The sequence below is a fragment of the Myotis yumanensis genome, unplaced genomic scaffold (genome assembly GCF_028538775.1).
Source record: "Myotis yumanensis isolate MYYU_CA2020_CCGP unplaced genomic scaffold, mMyoYum1.0.hap1 SCAF_19, whole genome shotgun sequence".
NCBI lineage: Eukaryota > Metazoa > Chordata > Mammalia > Chiroptera > Vespertilionidae > Myotis > Myotis yumanensis.
The window spans coordinates 11702956-11719573 of record NW_027223770.1 but is presented as its reverse complement, the minus strand read 5'-3'; the positions used below and the strand labels follow the sequence as shown (position 1 = coordinate 11719573).

General features: G+C 37.4%; 1 protein-coding gene across 1 annotated transcript in view; it reads right to left on the bottom strand.

Annotated features, from left to right (window-relative positions):
* Positions 1–16618, bottom strand: part of KNTC1 (kinetochore associated 1) — a 58711-nt gene that overhangs the window by 28629 nt on the left and 13464 nt on the right. The window contains exons 13-32 of the mRNA XM_070400268.1: positions 15515–15558; positions 15342–15407; positions 15168–15243; positions 14926–15051; positions 14746–14835; positions 14318–14371; positions 11947–12008; positions 10318–10429; positions 9157–9300; positions 8908–8964; positions 8716–8817; positions 6718–6837; positions 6488–6631; positions 5876–5974; positions 4999–5102; positions 4746–4845; positions 3715–3849; positions 3058–3177; positions 1928–2000; positions 1273–1340 (exon numbers count right to left, since the gene is read on the bottom strand). Of these exons, the coding sequence (XP_070256369.1) occupies positions 1273–1340; positions 1928–2000; positions 3058–3177; positions 3715–3849; positions 4746–4845; positions 4999–5102; positions 5876–5974; positions 6488–6631; positions 6718–6837; positions 8716–8817; positions 8908–8964; positions 9157–9300; positions 10318–10429; positions 11947–12008; positions 14318–14371; positions 14746–14835; positions 14926–15051; positions 15168–15243; positions 15342–15407; positions 15515–15558 (1896 nt within the window). The remainder of the gene's footprint in view (positions 1–1272; positions 1341–1927; positions 2001–3057; positions 3178–3714; positions 3850–4745; positions 4846–4998; positions 5103–5875; positions 5975–6487; positions 6632–6717; positions 6838–8715; positions 8818–8907; positions 8965–9156; positions 9301–10317; positions 10430–11946; positions 12009–14317; positions 14372–14745; positions 14836–14925; positions 15052–15167; positions 15244–15341; positions 15408–15514; positions 15559–16618) is intronic.

Here is a 16618-nt window from a genome sequence, read left to right as displayed (position 1 = left end):
TCCAAGTCATGAAAGTAACAACTGACAAGGTTAGAAAATAGGAAAGCATTACTTGAACCCAGGTGTTCTCACCTTCAGCACTATGGACAGTTGGGCCAGAACTATGGGAAGCCCTGAATAGGAGGAGGGATAGGTACTCGATTTGGGCAATTCTACTCTGGAGGCTGGAAAAACCCAGCTTTGCTCTTTTCTATCCTAACTCCTGGTTGGCTGTTAATGGATTTTTCTGACCCAGCAGGTCCATCCCATGGAAGGCCAGGTGACGACGCCAAGAGGTGGTAGGAGTGAGGCGGACCTTTCACCGGACGCCTTACTTCAGGGCAGGTTTCTCAGTCTTGCCGGATGAGTCTTTGTGGTGGGGGCTGCCTTGTAAATAGCAGGACATGTAGCAGCATCCCTGGCCTCCACCCACCAGATCTGGTGCCATAAATATTCAATAAACAGTAGCACGAAAAATACACATGCCTTTGCCTGGATCAAAACCATTGCTTTAAAAGCTCTCTTTCAAATTGAAGAACATGAAGAAGTTAACTTATGCTGACTCCCCAGGTGGTTTCATGGAGACATCCGTTGTCTAATACAGTAGGTCTCAAACTTCCTGGTACAGCACCCCTGGACACTCTGAGGACCCCCAAGGAGTTTGCTTATGGGATATCTATCAATACTTACCATATTAGAAATTAAACTGAGAAATTTTTTAAACAAAAGGGGCTATAAAAGTGCACATTCCATTAGCCTTCAGAGTGACGATGTCATCATTTCATAAAGCCCATGAACAAAACACCCCCAAACAATTCCTTATTATTGCTGTCAATGTAGTTTTTATCTCATGGACCCCCAGAGAGGGTTCCAGGGTCTCTTAGGATTCCATGGGCTGTACTTTGAGAGTTAAATCTGCCAGTGTTAACTTAAGTTTCACAAAGAGATCCTCTACTTTTTTTCAATTTGATAAAACTTATCCCTTAACTTTGAAAGTCCTTTTATTTATACAATCTTTTACATTAGGAAGGCCCTGGAGCCAAAATAAAACTGTTTTCAAATCTCATATCTTAGGACAGTTAATCAATTCAAAGGTAACAAATATTAATTTTTAAGAAAACTGAGTTGTCTAAAATAAAACTATATAGAAAAATACTTAAGGCACTATGAAAGAGTAGACAGTATATCCAGTCTCTGAGGCCCGTGCAGAAAACTTAAAGGAGGGGCTCACCATCTATGTCAAAGGCACTGATTAGTCCAGTAATAATGTTCAGTATAGCTTAACACCTTTACCTGTAAGCTAGCAACAGTTTTAAATAGATTCAACATGTCTTCACACTCATCCTTCTTCTGCAGATTGTCTGTAATTAAAATTTTTAGTTATTGCAGACATCTAAATTCCCACATCATCACAATTTATAAAAGCCAAATTTTAATTAGCTAGGTCTATTGAGATGCTGATTTGAGACAACTTAAGTTCAAAAACAAATCTAATTATTCTTTCAGAAGGTACAAAAGAGAAGCTTATAGGTTACAAGAGAAATGGCAATTTTTCTGAAATAAATTGTAGCTTTTTTCTGCCCAAGAGTTACTTTGTTAATCATTTTATTTAAGTTCAAGATTAAATAGGTCCCCCCCTCCCCATCATAACCAAATGATAAGAAGAAATATGAATAAAAAGTGCAAGGCACCAAAGAAATCTAGTCTAGCATGAAACAGCTTCCTGAAACATAACAAATGAAAAGTTGATTTTAGGTGCATCTATTCTTATGCTACAAATCAACAGGATAAGGCAAGGAAGACTTTTCATGAAGAAAAGTGGGTGGGGTCATCAAAAACCATCAGGCAGAGCAACTGAGGGTCAGGATAAGATTGGGATTTTCGTTCCCTTCTGAAAAGAATAAACTTTAGAACAAAGCCAAGGTGGGGGGACAGAGGTAGGCATTACCTCTCTGAACATCGCACAGCACTTTAAGAACGTCTACTGATGTCTTCACTACAGACATTCTCCAGGCCTTGTCCTAAAGAGAAAGATGCAAAATGAAACCTACGTCCTTATTTGCCACTTTCGTAGTACACACACATAACAAACACATGAAAACAATGGGATCAGAAAAAGCAATAAAAAATTGCTGGAAAGTCCCTCTCAGGGGCACTCCCAGTGCATTTCCGCATTTCAGGTCTCGCTCTTCTTCCCCCCTCTGCCCCCCACCCCCGCGAGTTACCTTTGCCTTTCCCTCTCCTAGAGCTGGGGAACCAAGAAATGTCCGTCACCCCCCCCCGCCAAAACCCACAAAAAACAAACACCTCATTTCCCTAAAAGTAAAAAAATTTTGTGAACTGCTGAGACAGGTTAGGAGGTATCTATCTCTAAAGGTTTAAAAAACTCAGCTACCCTGGATAAATTAGGTATTAGGTTCCTTATCTCTATAAAGAAGTGAACTGGCTCTCTCGAAATGGTTTCTAAGTTTCAACCTTCTAAGATAATTTATATTTATATGCTGTTTCTGTGGCTGACATTTGATAGTAATGGCTATGTCCCATACAATGAGGAAAACTGCTTATACTGCAAGGCATGATGGGAAACTCCTAAGTAAACAAAGACTTCAATTAATCCTAATTCATTTAGTGTGGGCTCAAGCCAAAGCTCCAAAGCAGCCCTATGTGGCTTTTTTCTTTATTTTTTTAAATTTTTTTGAAACTTAACTTTTTATTATTGAAATGGCTTTTTTTCTTTTTAAAAAAATGTTTTTTATTGATTTTTAGAGAGAGAGAGAGGGAAACATCAATCAGCTGCCTCCTGCCTGCCCTCTCCTGGGGATTGAGCCCACAACCCAGGCATGTGCCCTGATCTGGAATCCAACTGGTGACCTCTTGGTTTATGGGTTGATGCTCAACCACTGAGCAACACTGGCCAGCTGGCTTTTTTTCTACGTAGTGCATTGATTGACACAGGAATTTTTATATTACGCCATTCTAGCAGTGAGAAAAGCAGATATTCACATTTGTACTTTTACCCTATTGCTTCCTCTCCATAAAAATTAGATTTATCTACATTTTATTCAGTGAAAATCTCACCTCTTTAGAATCATCTGGTTTTTCTTGCATTGCCAGTCGTGCCCATATAATGACCCTTTCTGCAGTCTTCTTAGCTTCCTCTGGGGGCAGAGACCGCAGCAAAAGGACAGAGTCCTCACCCTATAAACAGCGTTTACAGGAAGAAAAAACAGCTGACACCTTTGTGCAAAAAACAGTTGGGACTTACTTCTCATTTTCTATTTAAAGAAAAAAAAGATATTTTGAAAACTAGATTATGGTAAGATAAAAACATGAACATTCTGTTGACGATAGCAAACAAAGAAATTAAATTAAAATGCTACTCTTTGTACTTTGTAATTCTATGCTTACTGAATTATAGAAAAATAACGACACTTCTGAATAAAAATAAAAAGCCCATAACCTATTCTGGAGTCAAAGGGTGCCACAGAAAACGTAAGACGTGAATCTGAGTTTTGTTAAGTAGTAAAGAGTGTGAAAACCCATTAGCTATTCACAAAACACTTTTACAGAACCTACAGATATGAAAAACAGGGTCAACTTAACATTCAGTGTTTTTATCTTGGTATAATTTTATCTTGTGTTAATCTATGTAGATAATTTGGTGGTTTTGAGTTTTTAAGGGTTTCGCTAACAAAGAAAGCACACGGAAGAAAGGACACTGTAACACATCCACACCTGGTCTCTATCTATCAGGTCTATAACCCTCAGACTGTAGATTTCATCAGGAGGCAACATGTAGGCTTGGGCCACCTTCAAAGCGTCTTCTAAGGAGGTTGGGACATCTTGTTTGAGAATGTATCTGACCACCCTCTGAAACAGACAATAGACACATTAATTTCTTTGTTAAAAAATCTCAGAGAACCCAAAAACCATCCCTTCGAAAGGTAAAGTATTCATTAAAATAAGGCAGTGCCCTAACCTGTTTGACTTAGTGTATAGAACATCGGCCCTCGGACTGAAGGGTCCCGGGTTTGATTCTGGTCAAGGGCATGGTTGCGGGCTCGTCCCCAGTGGGGGCCGTGTGGGAGGCAGCTGGTCGGTTTCTCTCTCATTGATGTTTCTAAGTCTCTATCACTCTCCCTTCCTCTCTGTAAAATCAATATATTTAAAAAATAAAATTTAAAAAAATAAGATAAGGCAGCAAGAAACTAAGCTGTATGAAAAACATTAAAAAATAATTTACATTCTGACTTTTTAAAAAAATATATATTTTATTGATTTTTCCACAGAGAGGAAGGGAGAGGGATAGAGAGTTAGAAACATGGATAAGCTGTCTCCTGCACGCCCTCTACTGGGGATGTGCCCGCCACCAAGGTACATGCCCTTGACTGGAATCAAACCTGGGACTCTTTAGTTCGCAGGCCGATGCTCTATCCACTGAGCCAAACCGGTTAGGGCTACATTCTGACTTTTATGACAGTCCTGCCCAACTCCCCCTCCCCCAGCTTTATTGGGGTATAAATGAAAAATCATAGTATATATCTAAGGTGTACAATGTGATGATTTGATATATTCATTTAGTTTCTTAATTTACCATCTGTTGTCCTCTCTACCCTAATAAACAATTAAGTGCCCTATTAACATTCTGTTTGACAAAAGCAAGTTAGTGGAGAACCTAACTCTATTACCTTGAAGAACGTGAAATTCTCATTAAATTTCCCAGATTGCCCTAGAAATGGGGTCCAAAGACTCCTCATTGTACTTACCATTATTTCCTTGTTTAAGAGGTTCACCTCCCTTATTCCGTAGCCTCGTAAAAGTTTTTTCATTTCCATTAGTTTGTAACTCTCCTGTAATAACTTGACCCTAAATGTAAATTTATTGGTATTAACATGGATTATCTTCTCTTATGAAATACCAGGGGACACGGTAAAGGGCAGAACACCAGAAATGACTGTCAACTCAACACACGAGGTTTATCCAACACCAACGAAGCTGCTTGGTGGGCTGCAATCTTACTTGGGGTGGTCCATTTCCAAGTGCTGCTTCACCAGCTGCTCCACCGCTGCACTCCAGGGAACCACGGCTGCGTACATTATCTTAAGCACAGCATCGAATATGAGCTACAAAGACACACACAGGGCAGTGAGTAGCCTGGGAGGTCGTGCAAATTCATGACATTGCCAACTCTGTAGCAGAGGTTCTACATCTACTGTATGACTGCAAAAGTATACCTTTTTTCCGATTTTCACACATAAAGGGCAATGTTAATATTTAAAAAAATATTCTCGCTGAAACCGGTTTGGCTCAGTCGATAGAGCGTCGTCGGCCTGCGGACTGAAAGGTCCCAAGTTCGATTCCGGTCAAGGGCATGTACCTGGGTTGCGGGCACATCCCCAGTAGGAGATGTGCAGGAGGCAGCTGATCGATGTTTCTGTCTCATCGATGTTTCTAACTCTATCTCTTTCCCTTCCTCTCTGTAAAAAATCAATGAAATATAAAAAAATATTCTCTCTGTTGGAAATTAAGTCATATAACTCTATTACTTTCTACAGACTGTCTTTAAAAATATTTTTTCATGAGTTTTTTTATTCATATTTTATAATGGTGCTTAATAACAGTGAAGTAGAAATAAAGGCATATTGTAATGTATTTTTCAAATTTCTCTATGTTTGAGAAACCATATGCATCCAATTGTCTATGGTGGTTCTTCTTGGGTGGGAATAAGAAAATGTTTCCTTTTAATTTTCATAATTAAAAAAAATAGAATTATGGGTGGTTTTTTAATTATTCCTATTCCTTTTCCATTCTACACAAATTCTCTTGTGACGAGAAAGTCAGTGTTAAGAAAAGCTGCAGTGCTGAAAAGGAAACTGCATGGTCACTATGTACTCACGTCTGTGTCAGATAAACATCCTATGACCGCCATGGCTTTTGCTTCCCAGGCCGTCTCAAAGAGTGACGTGGACTTTGAGCTACATCTCTTCAATAAATCCTAACGCGGGATAAGCACATATATTTTTAAATTTAAAACAACAACAAAAAAGTAAAACACACATACAGATATAAATAACTTTTATGAATGTGTGAAAAAACAAAAACTAGTTAGCAATGGTAAAAAAATACAAAATTGCTAAAACCTTGGCCTTCAGTTTTACATGGTACAGAAAACTTAGGAAGGAAACATTCTTGAAGAATCTATAAATAAGATTACTGCACCTTATTAATGTCTACAAAAAAATAACTGCTAATATTTATAGAGCTCATGTTCCTATTATCTCACAATAACCGTTTGTAGAAAGCCCTAATATTATCCTGTTTTGTTCAAGATTACCAGTCAATCAATAACAGAGTTAACCCACATTCTTAATCAATAATCTGCACAAATCCTAACGGTAAAGCATTAAATGTTTAACTCAAAGGACTTAATAATACATCGTATTGAAATTTAATGCAATCATACACTGCATAGATGCAAGAAATCAGACTAGACGTAAGAAAAAGTTACCTCTATGTAGAGGAGAAGGAGTTCCTCCTCTTGCAAGTCATGTTCCCTCATGTAAACTCTGATAAACTTCTCTAAGATGGAAGGAATAAGCTCGGGCGCCAACACTTTATCGAACATTCGGAACACAATGGTGGTAGTGTTCTCCTGGATGCCAAAAAAGACGGTATAAATGCCAACTTTACTCATCCTGGCTCCAGTACAAAGTAACGTTGATAAACCTAGACCTTTACCTTCTCAAAATCAGAGAGGGCCAAGTTGCAGTTGTATTTCCTGTGCAATGTGATCAACTCTCGCAGGTTATTTACCAGGGTCCTTAACTGACACACTTCCTCCGTGTTTTCATAATCCTTCTGGAATAGAGGTGTTAAGGATACGAAAGAAAAGTGTGAGGGAAATATGCAAAAAGGTCAGAATTATTTAACACAAAATGTGAAACTGCCATGATTATGTACATAAGAGGAAACCTGCAAATTATGCCTTTAAATATTGTAGGATTTTAACTAATTGACTAGTACAAATGAACAGATCAGAATTTGACAGAAATCTGAAATTTTCTTTCTTAAAAATATAGAAAATTATTATTAGTGTAATATACTTAGGTACATAAACATCATTTAGATGGCCCTCAATGTCCTATCTGTATTGATCGTGACCAAACTTTTTTTTTTATTATTAACTATACATTTTTTATTGATTTCAGAGAAAGAAGGGAGAGGGAGAGAAAGATAGAAACATCAATGATGAGAGAAAATCATTGATCGGCTGCCTCCTGCACTTCCCCTACTGGGGATTGAGCCCACAACCTGGGCATGTGTCCTTGATCGGAATCAAGCCCAGGACCCTTCAGTCCGCAGGCCGATGCACTATCCACTGAGCCAAACCAGCTCGAGTGTGACCAGACATTTTTTAAAGTTATATATAAGGACCAGACTTTTCAATATTGGTAAAAGGCAATTAACCGGGAAAAGACAAAGTAGTGTTTTATAGCAAAGAGAAAATGCTCTTCTGCAGAAAAATATATTATAATGACCACTATATATATGTTGATTTATACATTAATACACTGCTTGAAACATATAAAAAATTCCCATTTTATTTTTAACAGTATATAATCAATAAGTATCATTGACAAGAACCTGCTATATCACAAAGTAGGAGGACATTTATTATTTTGGGGCTAAAGAAATTTAAAGAATTCAATTTCATAACATACATTTTAACCTCAAGTAAGGTCATACCTCTGATACTTAAGTACTTAATACTTCAGAGTTGAGATTAAGCTGAGATGTCGCATATGTTTATAAACAAAATTATGGCATACCAACAAATTTTTAAAAGACAAGAATGTACTCCCTCCGCCCCCCCCGCCCCCCCCCCCCCCAATATAATGTATGCTTTCTAGTTTTTAGACCTGAGGGGGAAAAGAAATGAACTTAAGAAATTTAGAAGCCAAACAATAAATTCAGTTAATTAAATTCAAATTAACATCAGTATTCCTGATCTTAGTTCCCTTTCAGCATTGCTTTATTTTTCAGACAGCCGGAAAGTCCCAGATTTTTTTCAATTTTCATTTAAAAAATTCAGTGGTATTTAAGCCATACCGGCTGCTGAAATGTCTAAGGTAAGCATTCAGAACTGGGAGTAGCTCACTTGTTAAGAAGTAAATCTGATTGACATAGCCTTTGAAAACAAATCCTAACGCATTAGTGAGGTTTGTTTTGTAAAGCAATGTGAAATGCTTCTAAGGTAGAAAATCCCCAGTATACTACTTAGGAGTATGTTTATATATTGTTTCTGGCGCTGGCCGGATAGTTCAATTGGTTAGAGTATCATCCTGCTACACTAAGGTTGTGGGTTCGATTCCCCTAAAAGGGTACATACAGGAATCAACCAATGAATGCATTAATAAGTGAACAACAAATCAATGTTTTTTTCCTCTCTCTCTCCCTTCCTCTCTTCTCTCTAAAATAAATAAGAAGTAAAATATATATTGTTTCCCTTTTGGTTAGTTCAATAGAGAAAAAGAGTGCATTAATATAGGTTGAAGTTATAACACAAAAAGCAGGAAGAAAAAAAAAGGGAAATTTTCCTTTTTGTGGATTTTAAAAGTACCCATCCAAAGAAAAGAAAACAGAAAATTGCAGAAATGGATATATTTCTAGTACATAGAGACAAACTCTTTAACATGAATGAATGTTTTATCACTAAGTCTGTTTTCCATGTCATACCAAGGAAATCCAATGCCAGGAGGACACCAATCCCATCTCATCCGGTTTTTCTGCTGTAAAAAATACCTCTGCCAATTGAAGTCCATTTTCTGGCCAGTTTGCCTTTAAAAAATTTTACAAACCATTAAAAATAATGATTTATGCCATTGGGAGAGTCTTAAATGCATTTTCAATGCTAATTACACAAATTACCTTATCAGTTAATTCAAGGTTCCTGGCTGCTTGCTCCAACCATTTTGCAAGAATTTTCTGAAATAGATATATTATTTAAAAATATAATACTCAATTACTTAATCACCAAAATAACTTAAAACATCCATGATAATCTTTCAAAAGAGACAGTAAAATGAACTAACTGGTGTTATGTGACTTAATGTTCAATGATATGATGTAAAAAATAAAACTGAGTCACCAAAAGTGGAAATACTAAAGGCGACTCACCTGTCCATCCGGTACAATCCTTCTGACAAACGGGATCACGTCATTTTTAAGCCAGGGACAGAGCTTTTGCAGAGAGACTGGTGTAGAAATCGAGTTGAGCAAGTTCTCAAGCATTTTCACGTCAAACCTGCTTTCAAAGTTTGCCTAAACCATACAGAGTGAGAAATTAAGGTTTATCTGCCAAATTGAAACTGACAGCCTCCCCAAAAGGAAAGGCCTCTTAGGAAGTCATTCCAAGAATTATTTTACTATTTTGACGAGCATCAAAGGTGATTTACTCTAGATAAATGATTTGAGCCGGGAGCCACAAATTTCATGAATCTCATGACAGAAAATTCCAAATAACAAATTAAGTGGCAGAGGAACTGGTATGGGTGGCCTTCCAAGGAAAATGTAATTGGAGGTGACAATACAGATCCTAGCAATGTGTCCACTGATGACATCACACCCAGAAAACTCCTTTTTGGACCAAACTTTATATGCCAACAATTTTCCCTTTACCACAATCTGGTCTGCAATAGGAATACCTTCTCTACCAGTGCTACAGAAGAAAGCCCACGGTCGGGGGTAGTGGAGGAAAAAGGGGAAATCTGTAATACCTTCAACAATAAAGATAAATGTTTTTAAAAAGCCCATCAATAAATCACTTAATCAAATGTTGTTTTTGAGCTAAGTTTTAGGAGTTAATTAGACTCTGATTGATGAGATAGAGTAAGCTCCTATTATTTATATATATAAAAGCCTAAGTGACCATTACGACTGGTTGACCGGTCACTATGATGTGCACTGACCATCAGGGGGCAGATGGTCAACGCAGGAGCTGCCCCCTCATGGTCATTGCACTCCCACAGCTAACCACCTGTGGCCAGCCAACCTCCCACAGCCAGCCGGCCCTGATGGGCCCCGATTGCCGGCCAGGCCGAGGGACCCCACCTGTGCATGAATTCGTGTACCGGGCCTGTATTATCTTTATAATATTTCCTCTGAGTTAATATCATCACAGAATAGTTTACTCTGGGAAAGGTCATATTTTATCAATGTGAAAACATCCCATTGCCAAGTTGCATTTGCCACCCTGTTCGTTCCCAGCACTGATTCAATCACCTATCTTAGGGGTTATAAAGCCATTAAGAAAGAAAAAAAAAAAGCAAAACTTATTACCCGATGTCTAAGCCAAAGGTACTGTGCACAAACAAGGTTTCCTTCTCGTAGCTGCAAAAAAATATCCTTAAGGTCATCTTCATTATTCAGAAATTCAATCCAAGAACTACCACTGCAAAGTCAAAGAGAGGAAAAAAGTTACTAGTTTAAAAAATATATTAAGGAAAAAAAAAAAAAAAAAAAATATATATATATATATATATATATATATATTAAGGTTATTAGTTACAAGTGGATATCACTATGCATTTTAACTAGTTTCCCCCCCAAAAAAAGTTATTAAAAAGTTCCAAAGATTAAACAGTGAAAAGTAAATTTCCTTCTTATCTCTGACCTATGAGCCTCCGGTATTGTCTCTGGAAGTCATGTCTCTTCTTGCAGGTCCTTCCTGAGATAATGACTAAATACACAAGCTTCCATTTTTAATTTTTAAAGGAATGAGAGTTTTCTTTACATACTATCTGTACTTAAAAAAATTCATACAAGCATTTCCAATAATGTCAGGAGCAAGAATACCTATTAACCACCATTATTTATTACTTTATAAGCACCAGTCAATCACCTTAGGGAAGGGGGAAAAATGAGGCAAAATTATCATTATTCAAATATATAATTATATACTTGTAAAGAACAGAGCAATTGAAATATTGCCATGAATAATAAATTCAGTAAGGCAGCTGGGTGAAAATTAATTTTAATACTTCTCTATGTTCTTTTGAAAATATGAGGGGAAAAAGTCCCATTTGTAACAGTAGAGAAAAAAAGATAAAACAAAATTTAAACAAAAAAAGTACAAAATTTATATAAAGACGAGTAAATCGATACCACTCAGGAACATAAAAAAAAAAAAACAGGAGAGAATGAGTAGAAAGACACATACTGTCCTTAACTAGGAAGATTCAATATTGTTAAGATGCTGTTTCTCCCCAAATAGATGTTAGGTTCAGCACATTCCCAATTAAAATAAAAGTAAGATTTCTGTAAACTGCGTAAGCTGATTCTGATTTCAAATATCATACAAAAGAAAAAAAAAAATACAACCATGAGAAAATAGCCTTCCAAATCCTGAAAAATAAAAATAAAAACTACCTAAGTTAAAACTATTTGATACTGGTGAGTGTATCAAATAGGGAGATGAGATCAATTGAATACAATTAAAGCCCAGAGATAGACTTAAACTCATGTGAGATTTTTAGCATATGATTAAGGGAACATTTCAATTGGCAGTGAAAATGTACGTCATTTAATGAGAGTACTGGAATAAATGACTAGCCACGATGAAAAAATAAATCTTGCCTTCATTTTCACTTATCCTGACAAACACACTTGTGTGATCTTTAGGGTAGTTATACTTGTAAATAATAGTATTCTTGGTGCACACATTAGTACATCTAATAAAATCTATTTCCAGACGTGAAATTGCTAAGGCAAAAGCTATATGCATTTAAATTTGCCTTTCCAATGTATCAATTCCCACACATGATGGAGGAACTGCCTAAAGCTTAGCAGGGGCAAATATTTTCCATCCTCAGAAACATAATTCATTCGTAGCAATATTGTATCTCTTACGACATTCCAAATTTAAATCTAATTCACAATCTAAACATTAAAAAGGAGGTATGCACACACCTGAATTTTTCTGGTCCAAATGCTCCATAAAAAGTAGTCAATTTTTCATGAGCCCTTAGAACCTAAAAAGTAATAATCGATCATCTGCGTGCTGTGTGCAGTAATATTAAAATTAGACCTTCTGTTGGAGAAGGCTTACACAAGCCTCATCCTGTCGATTCCCATAAGTATGACTGCCTTTCAACACAAAACAAAAAAGAGTTGGAATAAAGGAAACATTTCCAATCACATTCAATACAATAAAGCTGCAAAAGAGAGGAAGCCATTTGCACATTAATTGTGGGTGCCTAAAAAAGCAATTAGTTTTCCACTAATTTATAAATGCCCTCAGGGTGAAACCTAGCTAGATTATACCAAAAATTTACTTTGAGAGTTAAAAAATATATACGCACATGTACACACACACACACTTTTTGTATCATAACAATCATCATTACAGTTGACATTTATTTGCAGGCTTAACAGGTGCCAGGCACTATGCAAAAAATGATTTATCTAAATAATTTCATTTGACCTCAAAATAACCCTCTATTTGGTTATTAAAGTTACTCTTGAAAAATACTACAGGCCTATCTCTAATTGAAAAACATACAGTCATGAGCTGCATAATGTTTCAGTCAATGACAGACCACACATACGATGGTGGTCCTGTAAGATTATGATGGCACTGAAAAATTCCTATAGCCTCGTGACATCATAGTGCAAAGCATTACCCACATATTCGTGGTGACGCTGGTGGAAAGAAATCTACTGCACTGCCACTCATACGGAAATACAGTACATGTGTTAGGTACAATACATAATACTTGATGATAATAAATGACTATGTTTCTAGTTTATGTATTTACTATACTTACTTTTTATTGTTAGTGTACTCTTTCTACTTATCTAAAAACAGCTGGCACCCGGCTGGTGTGGCTCAGCGGTTGAGCATCAACCCTGGAACCAAGAGGTTGCCAGTTCGATTCCCAGTCGGGACACATGCTCGGGATGTGGACTCAAGTCTCCAGTGGGTGTAGTGCAGAAGCAGCCAATCAATGATGTTCCTCTCTCTCATCGATGTTCCTATCTCTATCTCTCTCCTTTCCTCTCTCTAAAAATCAATGAAACATATTAAAACAAAAGTCTGCTGCACCAAGTGCCCATCAGTAGATGAGTAGTTCAAAACCTGTGGTACATTTATACAATGGAATACTACTTGGCCGTAAAAAAAATAAAAAAAAATAAATCTTACTCGTTGCGACAGCATGGAGAGACCTGAAGAGCATTATGTTAAATGAAATAAGCCAGTCAGAGAAAGACAAGTACTATATGATCTCTCTCATATGTGCTATCTAATGAACAAAATGTACTAACAAGCCAAAGAGAGACAGACCCATAGATAGAGAGCAGGCTGACAGCTATGGGGTGGGGGGCTTGGGAGGCTGAGTGGGGGGGTGGTGGAGGCATTGAGGGGAAAAAAAAGAGGAAAAACTCAAGGACATGGACAACAGTGTGGGGAAGGAGGGGTGGGGGAGCTGGAGGCGGGCATAGGGGGCATAAATGGTGACGGAGACTTGACTTGAGCACACATACACAATCCAGTGTACAGATGATGTGATGAGGAATTGTGCACCTGAAACCTGTATAATTTTGTTAACTAGTGTCACCCCAATAAGTTCAAGAAAAAGGGAAAAAAAGTTTTCTGTAAAGCAGTATGCCACATTCTGCCAGCAGCAACCTCATCCATGCTGTGTTTACTGCAGCTCCCGATTGCATCATTTTCTCTTGTGCTTGATTTCATCTCATGTTGTTTTATACTCTAATGTAGCCTAACTGTGCCGTGTTTCTAGAGTCCACAGTGGTGGACAGTAAGGTCCTAGCCTTTCACACTCATCACCATTCACTCACTGACTCATCCAGAACAACCTCTAATCCTGCAGGTTCCACCCATGGAAAGTGCCCTATAGAGGTACTGGTTTTTATCTTTTATACAGTATTTTTACTGCACATTTCCTATGTTTAGATACGGCGCAAATACTCACTGTTGCTGTTAAGACGGCCTCCAGTATTCAGAACAGTAACATGCTGCACAGGGTGTAGTCTAGGAGCAACAGGCCAGGCTATACGATCTAGTAGACTGTACCGCGCCTAGGGTTTTGTGGTGTGTGTTTTTTTAATTTTTTAAGAATTTATTTGAGCCAAACCGATGACGTATGCCAGGGAGCAAGAGCTCCAATGCTCCTGTACCATCTAGGTCTGTGTAAGGGCACTCTGTGGTGTTCGCACAATGACCACATCACCTAACGACACATTTCTCAGGACCATTAAGTGGTGCCTGACTGTAAAGCATATTCACTCGAAAATTAATCCATAAATATAATGTAATTACCTCTTTTAAGCCATAAGAATAGACAAGAACAGTTCTGTCTTCTTTTTTCAAAAGCTAAGATGAACAAGAAACACAGTTAGAATATCTGCTGTTAGGTTTTTCATGAAAGATGAGTATTTTTGTGAATTAAAGGAAAAATTCTCTCTAAAAATAAAATTGCATCCAACTTTGAAATAAACAGTGAACAATAAAGAAATGACCTATCTTAAAAAGCAATGCGTTTTATGAAAGAAGCTCACAACATTTTGCCCATCTGTTACACCTGGATTTTAAGGAATATAACTAGCAGTGGTGTTCAAAGGTCATGGAGAACAGTCAACAGCAAAAATACACTTTTTAAAAGGCCTATGATAGAAAAAGAACTCGTTATTTTTGAAATTATTTGTTTTGCATAAGACAAACACGTTTTAAATGTTATGAAAACGTACCCTGGTTTTGGCATAACTTAGCATTTCCTGGGTTGTTTCATAGGTTATCCACTGAGCCTCCAAGCAGTAATTCACCACAAAGTCATCGTCCTGTTGCATAAATGCCAGACATGGTGAGGTGACCTAACGTGGACCCATCTGTCAATCCAGACACCCTAACACATGGCAGGGAAAACACACCTGGATTTTACGTAGCGTCTCCTTAGCCTCATCTACAAGTTTCTGCCATTCTGTCTGCTCACCGGTGTCCACAGAACTCAGAGCGAGTTTCTCCAATATATCATTTGATTTCACCTTGTAAACAAGCTGTAATATAAACATGCCACATCAAGTACTTTGAAGCCAAAAATGCTGTCTCTCTAGCATCTGGTACATGAAAAAAAAATGTTTTTCAATGAACAAATAAATTCACGAGTGATTACCTCAACATCCAGCCCAAACTGAATGGCAAAGCTCTCGGCTTCAGCAAATTTGTGTTTGTGAAGTAACCGACTCAATCTGTGAAGTGGGGGGGGAAATTTCGGTAAAATTTTTATTAATCGCGGGATTTAAGCTTTTCATTAAGGGATAAGGGTTAAAAGAAAATGAGAAGTTACCTGTTTTCTGGTAAAGCTTCTGTAAGACATCTGAGTACTAAGACAGAGACTGAGTCTTCAGAGAGCCTGAAAAAAAGTTTTCATTCTAAGTGCATTTGTCAGTCATATTAATAAGTAAAATTTAACTTAGCTGTTATTTAACAACTTATCTGATGAAACAAAGCATGACCTACTCTGGATCATTTTTGCAAATTCCCTCCAGAAGGTATATGGTATCCTACAACAATAACAAAAACATGTCTAAAGTTAATGTACAGAATTCATTCATTTTTTAAAATAGTAACAGGAGTTTTCTCATTTTTTAAAAATTTTTATTATTATTTTTTAGTTCACACCTGAGGATATTTTTCCATTGATTTTTAAGAGAGTGGAAGAGAGAGGGAAAGACAAAGAAATATTGATGTGACAGAAACACATCGATTGGTTGCCTGCTGCACAAGCTCTGACCAAGACCGGGGGAAGATCCTGCAGCTGAGGGACGTGCCCTCGACTAGAATCGATCCCAGGACCATTCTGTCTGCAGGCCTATCATCTATCCACGGAACCAAACCGGTAGGGTCAGAATTAATTCATTTTATAGTTACTAGAGTAACAACTGGTTTAGGCAAAAGTTATCTATCAATGGAATTCTAAAATCACTGGGAAAACTGTTGGGGAAAAGAATATTCCCGTAGTCTCAAAGTAACACCACAAAAACAACTTACTACATACAAAGGGCAAAAGGTACCTTTACAATGGAAATCTGGCATCGCCGCCTTAACCATGTCATCAAATGTAACAACACCAAAGCAGGACAAACAGACATGAGCCCCTTAATGTAATGCAGCTAGGACACAATGTTCCTATGCAGTGTTCTTGCCAAAAAAGATTAGCATGAACCTAATCATGACGGAACAAACAAATCCAAATAGAGCAGTGGTTCTCAACCCTCCTAATGCCGCAACCCTTTAATACAGTTCCTCCTGTTGTGGTGACCCCCAATTTCATTGTTACAAATTGAACATAATTAAAGCATAGTGATTAATCACAAAAACAATATGTAATTATATGTGTTTTCCGATGGCCTTAGGCACCCCTGTGAATGGGTCGTTCAACCCCCAAAGGGGTCGTGACTCACAGGTTGAGAACCACTGAAATAGAGGGATATTTTATAACACAGCAGCCTAGGACTCAAAAAATGTCAATATCGTAGGAGACAAAAAAGATTAGGGAAAGGTTCAGATTTAAGTAGACTACCATGTTACCATACAACAAAATCCGATACATGATGCTTGGTT